Source organism: Hippocampus zosterae, chromosome 15 (genome assembly GCF_025434085.1).
Source record: "Hippocampus zosterae strain Florida chromosome 15, ASM2543408v3, whole genome shotgun sequence".
In the NCBI taxonomy this organism is placed as follows: domain Eukaryota; kingdom Metazoa; phylum Chordata; class Actinopteri; order Syngnathiformes; family Syngnathidae; genus Hippocampus; species Hippocampus zosterae.
In genome coordinates, this window is record NC_067465.1 from 15802738 (window position 1) to 15817974 (window position 15237).

At 42.5% G+C, this 15237-nt stretch overlaps 1 protein-coding gene across 1 annotated transcript in view; it reads right to left on the minus strand.

Moving 5' to 3' along the window:
- Positions 1-12897, minus strand: part of LOC127616729 (corticotropin-releasing factor receptor 2) — a 51943-nt gene extending 39046 nt beyond the window's left edge. The window contains exons 1-2 of the mRNA XM_052088526.1: positions 12674-12897; positions 12451-12570 (exon numbers count right to left, since the gene is read on the minus strand). Coding sequence (XP_051944486.1) covers positions 12451-12570; positions 12674-12794 — 241 coding nt within the window. The 5' untranslated portion in view covers positions 12795-12897. The remainder of the gene's footprint in view (positions 1-12450; positions 12571-12673) is intronic.
- Between the last annotated feature and the right edge of the window lie 2340 nt (positions 12898-15237).

Consider the following 15237-nt stretch of genomic DNA (forward strand, 5'->3'; position numbering starts at 1 on the left):
TGGCTAAGAGGGGGACCTCTGCCATATGTGTCTGTGGTCACCTCTGGCAGATATTTTTCCAAAACAAGACGGGCAAAAATGACAACAGTGGTCCTAATGTTAGCAACATTTAAACAGTATTTCCTGCATGGCAGAATAGAGCTAAGAAGGTTTTCCCTGAATATACTTCATGCAAATCTCGAGATTCATGTATAAGTCATCACTGTATGGCTATACATCACTGTCCATAATATGACAGTGTGCTTCCCACTTATTATTGTACTCATGAGGAACGGCTAAAATGAGTTGGTCTTTTGTGTACAAAATGAATGTTATCATTTTTAAAGTGTCAAGACGTCACTTTAAGGACGGTTAATCATTTTATATTTCCTAATTATGACAATACATACTATTGCTACATGCGTAGCAATTCATTTCGACATGAATTGCTACGGCAAGTGCTCTTCAAGAGCCTTGCTTTTTTGTTCTTTTTTGCTGTTTTTGTCTTTTGTTTTGTCATATGTTGTTTGTTGTTTCATTGTGTGGACCTGATATGCACTGTTTTCAGCGCTTTTTGGCCACAACATTCGTCAAAGGAGCAGTATCTGTGCTTGGTGGTTGCGCCTTCTCGGCAGCACGCCTGTACCAGCACAGATTTTGATTGGGAGGAATGTTGGCGCCATTGACTGTCGGTGCTGGACAGACCTGGGGCGCTTGTGTTTTTTGCGCCAGTAATGGGCAGCATTTTTCCACAACCCCGATTTGTTCAGTGGCTATGTCAGCGCTGTTGGACAGTTGGCGTTGGTGCGGCTGGATGGATGGCCGCTGAAGTTGAGGATGAGGAGAGAGGAGCGTTGCCGAAGAGCGCCGATGCGTATTTGGAACCGTGAGTCGCCGCTTGGAATTGAAATGGATTTCCATGGGACAGGAGAAGTGAACCAATCTCTTTTTTCGTCAATGGATGCTACAGCTTCTTGTTGACTTTGAAACTTAGCTTGTAGCCGACGTGTGCACATTTTGAGCATGATGTCTCTGATCCACTGGTTAAAGGACACTTTGATTCTCTCCTCTTTCATCTCAAACTGCTTCAAACAACAAAGCGTGTGTGGAAAAGTGGTTAGAACTGTATGACTGTCCGTGTTTTATGTTATGTGTTGTGTTTATTATTTTACTTTATGTTAATTGTTTTGTAAAACACTTTGTTACAGCTGCCGCTGTTGTGAAAGCGCTATATAAATCAGCATGTATTGTATTGTATTGTATTGTATGCGATTTTCTTGAAAATATATTTTTGCGAATCACACTTTTGTCTGAGCCCGCATTTGTATTGTACCCCTAAAACAGTATTCGGTTTGGTCAGAGATTAACACCAAAGATGTGAGTTACAAAAATAAATAAATAAATAAATAAAATACATGGTCAGAGGAAACAAGGTAACCGGTTAAATGCAACCAAAAAATTTGGCCAAAGCCAAAAAAATGCTATTTACAATGTATCTAACAAAAAAAGTCAGAAAAATGGGTCAAAAACAAAAGGCTGTAAAGCTGACAAGCAAACAAAGGATCTACCATATTCCAAGAACGAACCACTAATTACAACGTAAGGAGGCACGAATTCTTGAAGACACTTGTTTGGAGGCCGCGAGCAAGCGGGCTGCTGCTGTCACCACCCCTTTCTATCACTCCGCGGAGGATCTTTAAACTTGCCGCCGTTAGTTGCTGGCCAATCAGGAAGGGCCACTCCTGAGGCTCTGCAGAGATCTTATTCCAAATAGGGGCACTTACTGCCATACACAGCACTAGCAACAGTAGCCACACACACATTCACACACAACAAAATTACAGACGATATGGTACATAATATGGCCAGGGGCCATAACAAGAGGTCTTCAAAAAGGTCTTACCTTTGATCCCATTCAATATGTACAAATCCTTGTCGGCCATATAGAGTTGTCTGTCTCGATTACCGTGACGCCACCTTTTGCCAACAACCACTCGCAGTCTTAACGGTGTGAGTGAACATACAAGTTTGCATGCGAGATTTTAGTCAAAGCTAGGAAACTTAGTATATCACACACAACAGAGCCACCAACAACAGCGTTTGAAATCTCTTTGAGTGAGCACGCAATTTTGTGCCGGCTCTTTGGGATCTTCCAAGACCCATTAAGAGCAGTAAGCACGCACATGCCGATTTGTCTGTGTTGTGTGTTAAATGTCTTTCATTTCTAAATTTGGTGAAGATTTTTTTTTTAAAATTAGTGTGTGTCTACAACATAGATGAGTCTGATATTAATAAGTCTGTGAGTGGGGAAAATCTTGCTGAAACTTGAAGGTTTGGGGGAAACTTTTCGTGGGACGAATTTAAGAGCCAGAAGTCGGTCGACTGGAAGTGCACGCGAGGAAGCTGAGGACAAAGGAAAGCGCAACTGAACATTGTCACCTCGTGAGATGCCATTTAAAATGTGGCTGCCATTCCAACCCAATTTATGCCTTTTATTGAGCTCTTTTATCAGACACTTCATAGGCTTGCATATTACAAGTGTGTTAATGGTCAACGGAAGAGACGGGGGGGCCAATGACTCAACTGCTACTCTCTAACTGTCCGCATTCTCTTCATGGCGTCTTGTCGCATCAGGGAATTACAATCTTCGGTCCGGCACGGCGCATGTATGCAAGCTGCACATTCGCCATCAGTCGCTTTTTACCGCAATCGGTTGGTGAGAAACGTGAGCAAGAGTCAAGACAGCCTGAGGGGAATCCAATAAGCCAAACATGGATTCGCGTGTCGGGATATTGAGAGCATATTGCACGCGCAAGATGACTGCACATGCCATCGCTATCTATGAATGTCCGATGCTCGTTGCTCTTCAGCCTTCAAAAATATTAAACAATGTAGGCATTTATTTGATAGTTTAGAATGTACTACTATATTTGTAGTTCCAAAATCTTTAACATTTACACGGTAGCTCGTTAAATAGATTTTATGCCAATATTACGCAGTGGTCTTTGCTAAGTTCAGGGGAAGCATACTCCATGTTGACTGATTAATTAGGTACGCTGGGGAAATCTCCCTTAATTTGTCCTAAAATAATTTATCGATTACAAATACGTTTCTGGTCACCTATCTATGCTTGTGACATATAGTGACGGGCAGGAAAATGAAATGATATTGAATCTGTAGGTCCAGTTAACCCGTGTATCCCCCTGTTGCTCACTTGCATGAGACAGGGCCACCCTTAAAAAAGGGCTAATTTCAGCAAGACAACAAAAAGGCTGTGTCAAATGTATTATAATGCTTGATAGTCAAGGTTTTTAACAGACGCTTATCACAGGCATGTTATCAAGACACCATTTTAAATTTGTCTCATAAAGTCATCCTCATGAGCTTTTGTGGACCCCTCCCCAAAAAAAATGTTGGTGAAATTCAGACTAGTATGACATCAACAGTGTTCAAATTTACTTCTTACCGTCATATTGCCACATTATATCTAAGATGTCTCTACTCATTTCCCAGTGCAAAATGTAGAAAGGTGCAGGGGCGCTTCTTCAAAGAAATGCATTAAAAATGGAGTACAACAGGAATGGGCTTACCTGCAGGCACATGCTCCATAGAGAAGTTTAAAAGGCAAGAAGCTCATTGAAAAGAATGATTAAAAAAATACATGTAAAGTCCCACAGAAACACGTCCAACAATGCCAGCCTATCTAGAGCAATGGCCTACAGCACCTACAGTGGAAAAAAAAAACAGTCTAGTTGGAATATAAGCAAGGATGTTTACATTTTTTATACCTGGTTTTTAATTTTTTTTTTAAATTACCATGTGGAGGATGTCTTATTTGGCACCTCAGAACTGCTGAAGTTGAACACAATCAGCTGCTCAACCTCTGAGTTGTTACAATTTCAAACAAGCAAAAGCTTTATATATATATATATATATATATATATATATATATATATATATATATCCCCATCCATCAATTTTCATTCAGTCCCTGGATAGGTAATGGTGTGCAGAGCTACTGTTGCTGTCTACATCTTTGCTCGGTACACCACACAAAGAAGATCCAAATCACTATCAATCCAAAAAAAATCCCTCTGAAAGTACAATTAGGTCAAGAGGAATCTAAACTAAAAACAGAAAGTAGAAAATGACCAAAATGAGATCAGGAACAGCTCTGAAGCTCAGTGAATAGAACCGGCACACTGGCAATGATTTTGAACTACAACAGCAGAAATACAGCAACTAATAGCTGATAGCTAGCAACTAAAAGAAGTTATAACGTAGCAGTCGACTTAGGGTTCTTGTCAAACAAATGGACTCACTGACGAACTTATTGAGTATTTGACAGGGATCCGAAAGTATCAGCAAAATATCACAGTGATGTTCCGGGGGGGGGGGGGGGGGGGGGGGGAGGTGAGCAACGATTCACTGTAGTATCTCAACAAAGCTCGAAAAACTAGGGACAAAAGTGGCATTCAAAGGACATAGCATAAACTGGAGGCAACAATAAAAAACTCAGGAAGCACAAGAAACAAACAGCATTCACTCTCTGTGACATGAAAGTCCAGTCAAGCTTGCTACGCAAAAATGTTCTGGACATGGCAAGATACAAAGACAATCCGGCAAAGTACAGCGATAGATGCGGGCTATTTATATACGGAGAAGGGGAATACAGTCGGGGGTAATCACCATAATGAGGAGATACAAGGGCAGGATAGAAAGCTTCTGAAATGAGAGGAAAGAATTAGTTTGAAATAAAATAACAAATGACAACATGAAAACCTGAGAAGTTAATAGAAACAATTTTGTGATTAAGGGGCATATTAACATCTCTCACTTGAAGTTGAACAAAATTCATCCAATCATTCTTGTGTGCCGACAGAGTCTGGGGGAAGCTCATTCCGGTGCCAGCTGACTTCTGGAAACATGAAGACGACACACTGGACTGGTTATCAGCCAATCAGAAAGCACATAATTCAATCACATTCACACCAACTTTCTGACTACCAAAAAGGAAACAGTCACAGTGCTAAACACAGAACCGACATGCTCCTTTGATGGCAAGTGGCAGACAACCTTACAGCGACTAACTAGTCAACTACCTAGCAAGGACAAAAAGCTAATGTTGCAGTTTACATCTTTATTCGGGGTCGTTCTTGCCAAAGTGAACCACCAAACTGGAAATGGAACTGAAACAATTGCTCAGGCTGGACAAAAGCCATTTGATGCCATCTCAAATGAGCTCAAGTGAGGTGCATTGAGGGGTTGACGTGACACGTAGACTTGATATCGTACTTTTCTTCCCCAAAATGTTGAGTGAACTTAAAATCGTACGCTCTTTAAGGAATTAAACAAGTTATTTTAATCATAGTCATTGAAATCAAACACAGTCACATCTGGTTTGCATTATTAGATGAAGAAACTACATAAAAATCCATGGAAGGCAAATTACTGGACACATCAAATCAGATGTTCCTGATGCAGTGCCTTACACAGACTAGCTCGGGTTTTACGGGTGGTAGATGGCAGCAAAGGAGATTGTTGTGGATGGAGGTGTCTCATGGGGAACTGGGTGTGCAATGGTGGATGAAATGTTTGTCAATCCGTTGACCCAGTCTCATAGACTGCGGGCGGATGACTTAACACAAGAGAAGCAGCCACCAGACTAAAAGGTTTTGTGTTGTGAAATGGAGAAAATTGATGCAATAGTAAATGTCAGCATACAAGCACTTGTATGGACTGTCAGCCTTTTCAGAAAATACAGACACATTTTCCAAAATGGGCTGATTGTTAGCAAAATGTGCAGTCTTTTTGCACACAACACTACTGTTACTATGACTTTTTCCAAATGTCGTCCAATGACAAACATGCATCTCCAAATGCTTTTTCTATTTCCTAAGAGGAGACAAACTATTGATTTTCCTCCCCTCTTTCCAATAAGACCCGTCACGCCAACCGAAAATTGACCCTTACTACAACCACAGCTGTTGTCCCATCCTTCCTCTATACAACACTTTCCTTCCCTTCTCTTTACTACCGCAAACCTAATCCTAAAAGGTCAGACACAGTGATCACTTTATTTCACGTACATAAGCAGCCACATGAATCTCATCGCTGATTCCAGACATTGTGTAAAGCTACATGCAGCAGCCCGCCACACACTGATATGACTCAGACTTTATTAATCCAGATAAGGGAATCAATAGCGATCCAGGCTCTTGGCGGCACTGACCACAGAGGTCCTCGGCATGACAATGAAACGAGGAGTACGGCGGTGAGGTGGTGTTCATTCGGCAGGCAATGTAATTCAGCAAATAATTAGCACCGGCTTGGCTCTGCTGCCGAGTGGAAAAAATAATAATAATAAATCGCCCAGTTGACCGAGATACATCTCGACTTTGCAAAGTGACAAACAGCACTTTGTCTCGCCTAAGGCCTGACCGACACATGATCACACGGCAGCAAAAATGAACATTTTCAAACATCTAAAAACAACACTGTCCTTACCCTGCCCACTTTACATCGACTTTAAGAACTAAAAATATACAAAAGACGCACACAGGAAGCTTTAAAAATGCATAAACCTCTAACACCACACTCCACGCACATTAATATTGATACAGGCTGCAAGACATGGAAGGGACTTTACATTCCCGAACCTGAGAGGGCACATTCAATATGTACCGTAAGTACCGTACTTGAATTTAGTTTCGGAATTTTGCCTGCATTACAACCATCTGAAAATGTGAAGCCCCAGTCAAGTCCTCAGTTATGTTGTGAGAGCAACGGTAGCCCAAACTCATACACTACCGCATGATCTGCTCATCTCAGAAACACACCAACCAAGGAAGCCAGTAAAGGAAGAGCTAGTCCAAAGCATGGTACACCAATTGCTCGCGCGATAATGAGGCCAATTTTAAGCATTTTTTTCCACTCCTACCAAGTAAGTCAACAAAGGCTTGATAACCAAATGCATCTTTAAGATGATTCTAAATCAGGGATGGGTAACTTTAGAACATTCAGTATAGCCTACGACTAAAATAGGAAAAATATTGGGGAAGAAAAAAGGAAAAAAAAAATCTGTGAATCTGCGAATCCGCGGGTGCACAACTACTCATATGCAAGCATCAACAGTTATTTTAACTTGAAATTTCACCAATCAGCACTAGATGGTAGGCATGTTCAATTGCGCATATAATGGCTCTTACACTGCCCAATACTACAACATCCATCCAAAGATTTCCTGATCCGCTTTGTCCTCACAAGGGTCGCGGTGCATGCTGAAGCCTATCCCAGCCGTCTTCGGGCAGTAGGCGAGGACACCCTGAACTGGTTGCCAGCCAATCGCAGGGCACACAGAGACGAACAACCATCCGCGCTCACTATCACACCTAGGGAAAATTAGAGTGTTCAATCAGCCTGCCGGGCATGTTTTTAGGATGTGGGAGGAAACTGGAGTACCCAGAGAAAACCCACGCAGGTACGTGGAGAACATGCAAACTCCACACAGCGATGCCGGAGCCAGACCCACAACCTCTGCACTGTGAGGTCGACATGCTAACCACTCGCCCACCAGGCCGCCACACTACAATATGAATAGGCCGAATATGTTTGGGTGAATTGGAATGCCAAAAACAGCACTACCTCATTGTTACTGAAATTATAAGTGAGCTTATATTTGTGAAAATATGTTTTTTTTTTTTTGTTTTTTGCAAGAGATCCCTTTGCACTGGAAAAAACAACTCAGTACGTATTTTGTGTTTCCTTCAAAGCCTTTATCATTGGGTTAGGACAGTGGATCTCTTATACATGCAATAAAGAAGCCTAGGATCAAAAAGGAGAAATTAAGAGCACATATTTTGCACGTATGCACGTCTTTTGTCCATATTTAAAAACAGCGTTTTTGTCATACATTTGGTTTGGTCGTGTGTGCTGGGTCCTACTTGCTCCCCGACTGGCACTGATGAAAGATTGTGCCCCCCCCCTCCCCTCCAGCATTGAAGTTGCTCATCCCTGCAAATTATCTGGCGGTGTGGGGTGCGTTAAAGAGTTATTTCTCCTTTCAGATCTGGTCAAAAACCTCTGGACGACAACTGCAAAGGTTAAATGTATTTGGTATTTCAAAATCACGAAACTTTATGTCTGTGGTTGGCAAATGTGAAGCAACCAGATTCCCGCTCTGGCTGAATACAAATATATGAAAAGTTGTTTGTGTTGAATGTCTGTTTAATATGTCTCAAACTGCAAGTCATCCACCATAGAAATGAAATGACAAGGAGCTTGCACCTGCATGGGCTGTGAAACTGCAAATTGTGTTGACTTGAATGTTTAGCAACAAAGTGGTGCTATTACGATGCCAGAGGCTTCATGATGGAAGCAGAGAGGAACATGCCATGTCCATTTGTCAAGGAAGCCATTCGATGAAAGCATATGTATCACCCCATTCAGACTTAGACAGTGTTATTTATACACTGTATAATATGCACACTGTTTTTCTTTGTGTTGAGTTTACAGATTTGCCTTTTGAGCAATGTCTGACAGGCACAATTGGGGAGAAATGAAAAATATAGTTGCCGTCATATACCGTATTCCGCACTATAAGGCGCTATGGAGTATAAGGTGCACCTTCAATGAATGGCCTTTTTTAAAACAGTTGTGATACATAGGGCCCACTGCATTATAAGCACACAGAATAGAAGCTACATTAGTGGCTGCGCTGTGTTATGCATCCACTAGATGGAGCTATGCTAAAGGAATACAATACAGCTTTATTTATATGGAGCTTTCACAGCCACCACAGCTCTAACAAAGCGCTTGACAGAACATTTAAAAGACCACGTGCAAGAAATCAGAATATTGATCCGTATGTAAAGCACATCGTATTATAAAGCGCACATACGGTTTTAGAGAAAATGTAATGCCTTTAGGTGCGCTTTATAGTGGGGAAAATACTTAGATGGTGTGTGTGTGTGTGTGTGTGTGTGTGTGTGTGTGGGTGTGTGTGTGTGTGTGTGTGTGTGTGTGCATGCGCTGTATGGGTCAACTCTCATTTGTCATCAACTCAGCCTCCTCTGCAAAACTCCAGTACCTCCTGTCGGAAGCTACTCATCGAATCATGTTATGGATGCCTCGAGATGAGCAGAGAGCTTGTACTTTGGACTTCTTGTTGTGACACATGATTGCTTCCAACATACAAAAGTAGATGGCAGCATCGAGCCAGGCCGAGGGCCTGCTAGGACTTGTCGAACCTTTTAAAAATGTGTAAGATGTTGCGCTTCCGAGAGGACTTATGTGCCGCCATTTTCCACATGTCGGCTCCACTGAAACGATAAAATGATTTCAAAGGAGGCTTTGAATGGTGCTTTCATAGCCAATTGAAATCGGGAAGTCCTCCACATCAATGACAATTCATTTTCACTCATGCCTCTTGTCGAAGTTGAATACGTCAATGTGGTGGCATCCAACGCGTGCTGCCAAGGAGAATAGCAAGTTGTTATTTGCTGAGTTGTTTTTACTTCTATCCCTAAGTTGGAGGACCGTACAAAGGACAATTAGTTCTATAAACGTTATTTCTTTGTTGTGAGATGGGGGAAAGCTGATTTCACGACATGCAAACATTTTCCGTACCGCTTATCCTCACGAGCCTCAGTGGCATTTTCATAAAAGAAAAACATAAAATATTTTGTTGATTTGCCAACTTAAAAATGTTGAATTTCATTGCCTTGAAATTTGGAGTTGAGAATTTGGCTGTGATCAGAATGAACCAATCGCATCCAAACTCAGCACACGTGCCACCGTTTAGTGTGCGTCCCATTCACCCCAAATACATTTCAGCTGTTCTATCAGGCTTTTCCTGACATTTTTTGTCATCACATCAGCAGAAGCCATTTTAATGAATGTCAAAGTTAGAGGAAGGGTTGAACAGAAATTCCACTGCATTAAATGCACCAGGAAGCACAGTGAGTGGAGAAAATATGACACAACAATGACATTAACAAGAACTGGAGTTCCCTTGTAGATTTGATGAAAAAGGCTGCAAAGAGGCTAACGGCAGCATAGTAGGAGCTGCAGGGATTTCTGGCAAGTACTGACTGCTTAGTATGTGTGACAACAATCTACCATCTTTTTCTAATGTCAAGGCTGTGGGATACTGTTGCAAGGTGAAAACAGCCCAAATACTTTAAATCCCGCCAAACGCAAACAAAAGAACTGGTGCGTTTGAGCAAGAACACATGGGCAAAAATTGCCACATCAAGACGTGACACACCGATTGAGTCAAACCTAAGCCGACTCAATGCTGGAATATAAGGCAACAACGTTGGAAGCAGTTTGAGGTTAAATTAACTTATTTATATGGAGCCGGGTCTTTGGAAAGACTAGACCGAACACAAAATAATTTTTACGTGGGCTTTATTCCCGGCTAAACAAAAAAGATTTGTGCGACATTAAGATGAAAGACTGAGATGTTAACTGATTTTTAAAACAGTTCAAAAAAGGATCTAAGAGATCAAAGAAAATTATCCAACAGATTAAAGATAATTACTGCACAATAAACAACAGCAGTGGCTTGTCGACACTTTCCGGCGTGTTGGGTGCATACAAAACACGTGGAAAAACACAAACGATCGCCCCTGCTGAACAGCTGTTCACACGACTCACTAGCAGATTTCATACTCCAAACCACGATATTTTGCTCTGAATATCGCCAGGGTTACAACGACGATCATTGGTATATCAAGTTGGGACGAGCGGCATACACAGTTGAGTGACTATCTTCCTTCACATGCATGTCATCCTCCCTTCACTTCCTGGTCTTCCTGGAGTCTATTCCAGCTGAACAACCATCCGCGCTCACACTCACACCTTGGGAAAATTTAGAGAGTTTAATCAGCCTGCAATGCATGTTTTTGGAATGTGGGAGAAAACCGAAATGCCCGGAGAAAACCCCACTTAGGCATGGGGAGAACATGCAAACTCCATACAGGAAGGCTGGAGCCCGGGATCTAACCCACGAGCTCTACACTGTGAGGTCGTCGCGCTAACCAGTCGACCACCGGTCTATCTATCGATCAATAGAGAGAGAGAGAGCGAGATCCGTTCATTCATGGATACCACACTGTGCAAACGTGTTCATAGTGCATAATCCTGAAACGTCATGTTAGGCATCTAGATCATGACTTTGGAGATGATCAGCGAGTTAGAAAAAAAAAAAGAAAAGCTCAACAATTGGAGCACAGAACGTCCCTGGACTCAATAAGATCAGTTTTGCTGTAATGTTATATTTTGACCTCATTAATTTATCATAGAATCAAGATCAACTACATGATCTACCATCCAGCCGAGAGAGTCAGCCGTGCACGTTGGATACCCTGCAGTACACTTGACTACCTGACTGATCTTCTAAATCCTCGAGGTTCCAAATGTTTGTTTACACATGCAAGTGACGGCACTTGATCCACAAAGGAGCAGGGTCAATATCAGCTATGCGCATAAAATGAAGCACGGGCCGTGTCTGCAGTGAGATAAGCAGACAAGTGGAAGTGTTAATGACATTGCACCTGAGCCTATTGTAAAGATAACAGCTGTGCAATAGCATACAGCCACTTTAGGAGAGGTTTGCATTCTCGTCCTGGGACTACATACGGTCCTGATGTGCCATATGAGTTGTTTGAGGTCACTGTTTTGCAAAGATAAGTTTTCTCCATCAAGCCTGTGTGTGTGTGTCCGCGCATAATTTAGGGGTGAACACTTTGAAAAAATTGATCTGATCGCCATTTTTTTCCCCCACCTTGACATGGCGGTTGGGATTAACATCAATTTTTTTTCAAAGTCCTCTTCCCGTGCATTGTTTCACAAATGCAAACAATGCACATTCCAAAATGTATTCTATTTTGGAATAACGCTATGGCGTAAAATGTGGGAAAAGTGCCACGCTGTGAATACTGTACATGCAGAAAAACAGAAACGCCAAGGAAAATTCACCACCCAATAATTGGAGGTAGTTGGGGTGGGGGGGCGGAATCTATGGGTGACATACATTTAACTGCATATTCACCGGACACCTGCCATCGAATTTCGGAATTAAACTCAGCAATTTTTGTTCAAACAAAACAAAATGCAGGCTTTTCACATGACTACCATAAGAGAGGGGGGGGGGGGGGAGCAGATTTTGTTCCTGCAGTTGTTTTTTTGTTGTTTGTTTTGTTTTAAATCCAGTATTCACCTGACACATGAGCCAAAACTCAAACTGCCTGCCTCTCAGAAGCCAAGAGTTGCCATCTCACCGAAAGTGGCTTGTCTTGTAGCATTACGTATGCTCAATGTGGAGCGTCTGTTCCAATAACAGGAGCTGATCTAACATCATCCCCATCATTGCACGCTTGCAACAAACAACAGCGAGTGATGCATGCTTGAGCCGAAAACAAAAATCAGGAACTTCTTTTTTTCCCCATGAGGATCAAGACAGCTTACTGTTGCTGTTGTACTTGACTCCATTAATGTACTCAGGGCAGGGTCTCTCCACAATCCTCCCGATGCTGCTCCGTGGCCAGCAGGTGCCAATCTCATCGGTGGTGGCGTTACAGTAGAAACCTGGGAGGGATTAAAAAAAAGGGGGGGGGGATACATCTTCCATTTGAGTTGCAATTTCCTTACCTCTCAGCAGTGCAGGGGGAAAAAAAGTGTTCCTTCTTACCGTCGGTGTTCAAATATGAAAGTGACTCGTTTCCCCATAAAGTGTCTTGAAAGGCGTCCAGCAAAGTGCAATTTAAGTCCGCCAGCTCCCCGAATATGATCTGATAGAGGCTCGCATCCATGGTCCCGGCTAGTGTATGTGGCCGAGAGGCGCGCGCGCACTGAGCGCAAACGAGCGGTGCGCCTGCGAGTGAGCCGCACCTTCGCTTCCCTGAGGAGCGCAGGACTCGCGCTCCTGCTCGAGCGAAGTCGCCCTGGCCAATCACAGCCCCCCCGCCCCCAAATCATCGTCATATCGACAGCTAACGTGCTTGAAATTGTTACCGCTGAGCCTTGCGTGGTGACGGCAGACAATGGCAAAGTCTAGTTGAAATGAACAGATGGTTGGTTTCCTTGGGCAGAGGAATTATTTTCATCAGGGTTCCAAATGCAGCGCCAATATACGCATGAATCGTGCTGACTTCCGGTTTCGAGTCGTTGAAGGCGTCAAAGAACGAAAGTAAAAAAAAAAAAAAGAAAAGAAAAGAAGTTAAAAATGAACCTTACTAATTGCTAAGTAACGCCTGAAAACTCAATTTAACTTTGGTTTGCAAACTGAAATGGGGCATGATTGCCACCGAAATAGTAAGTATTTCTCGCTTTCGTCATTGCATTAAAGGAAACATGTAAACACTGTTTACATATTCATAAGTGGCTTGAGAGCTGAGGAGATTGCAAATAAGGACTGATATGTGATCCTGTCTCTGTTTTGTGCGCCTTGTCTGATTAGTTTCACCTGGTCCCATCAGTCAAAGACACTCTTGGGACAACCAACCATCACCACCTCCTCCCTGCACTCGTGGTTGGCCCAGCTGTGTCCCCCAACGTAATTTGACGGACTACTTTCCGTTCAATTGTTGTTGTTCACAGTCACTGACCTTGCAATTGCATACATTCTCTTCATCACCTCGTACTTTTACTTGTTTTAATAGAACAGATGTTGGTGAAGCGTTATCATTAGCCTGTTTGCGTTGCCGAAAACTGTGTAAGTAGAACTCTATGATTCATTCATTCATTCATTCATTCATTCAAGGTTTGAATATTTGTTGTAGCTGCTCTGTATGACTATATGAAGCCTCTCAGTAAGAACTTCGTCGTCTAGGGACTCCTTTTTATTCCAAGGCGACACTACATGATCCTCACAGGAACCGTTTTGACCAATTGATATATTTTTTTAAGGAAAACAGTTGTCATGTCAAGTATAACTTTATTGTCAAATGTGCTATACAATACAATACATACAATACAATACATGCTGATTTATATAGCGCTTTCACAACAGCGGCAGCTGTAACAAAGCGCTTAACAAAACAGTTAACATAAAGTAAAATAATAAACGCAACACATAGCATAAAACACGGACTGCAGAATGCAGTTCTAACCACTTTTCCAACACATGCTTTGTTGTTTGAAGCAGTTGCTGTATGACAACAAGACAACAGGAGGAGCGACTTCGGGTGCTCGCGCCGCCATCAAAGAACAGTTAACACAAAATGACAAAATAATACAACACCACACATAAGACACAGACATTCATGCAATCTTAACCACTTTTCCTGCATACACTTTGTTGTTTGAAGCAGTTATAGATGAAAGAGGAGCGAATCAAAGTGTCCTTTTCACCAATGGATCAAAGACCCCATGGTGAAATGTGCACACGTCCGCTACAAGCTAAGTTTGAAAGCAACAAGAAGCTGTAGAGTCCATGAACGAAAAGAGATTGCCTCTCATCTCCTGTCCCATGTAAATCCGCTTCAATTCCAAGCCGCGACTCCCAGTACCACATACTGTAGTGCCTGTTTTATATTAGTATTGTGCTAATTTCATGGAATTACGTTAGCTAATCGTAGTAGGTAGAAAAACGGGCATATGGTTGTCAAACAGAGAAATAGTTACCGTATTTTCACAACTATAAGGCGCCATTAAAAGTCTTAAATTTTCTCCAAAATGGAAAGGACGCCTTATGGTGCGGAGCGTCTTTTGTATGCGCTGACTTCCAAAATCTGACTGACAGCCGACACGCTGTTTATATAGAGAAAAGGCAGAAGTGACTGTGGCCAGGCATGCGGGAAAGAAGTCGGCCAATCAGGGAAGGGTGGCGTGTATATATACATATATGGAGAGGGAGAGAGAGAGAGGACAGGCATGCTAGCAGTCCGCCGATGGGTGAAGGGTGGGCGTGTAAGTGGATGCTAAAGGGACGCCGCAAGCAGTTACCAACACCTCTATAGAGTGTGGCAATGTGCATTGTTGCAAAACAACTCCGGTTTTGGTTTCTAAGAACCCCCGAAAATAAATTCGACAAAGAGACACGCCTACGAAGCTCAGTTCAAACTTCAAGCCATCGGTTATGTTTTTGGCATGCATGCCCATCTCACAGCAGCGGTGAAAAACCAAGTCACGCAAATGAACTCTGAGTTTGCCGTTATTCCCGGAGGCTTGACTAAAGAACTTCAACCGCTGGACATCGTCATCAGCCGGGCGTTCAAAGTAAAGTTGCGAACAGCATGGGAACAATGGATGATC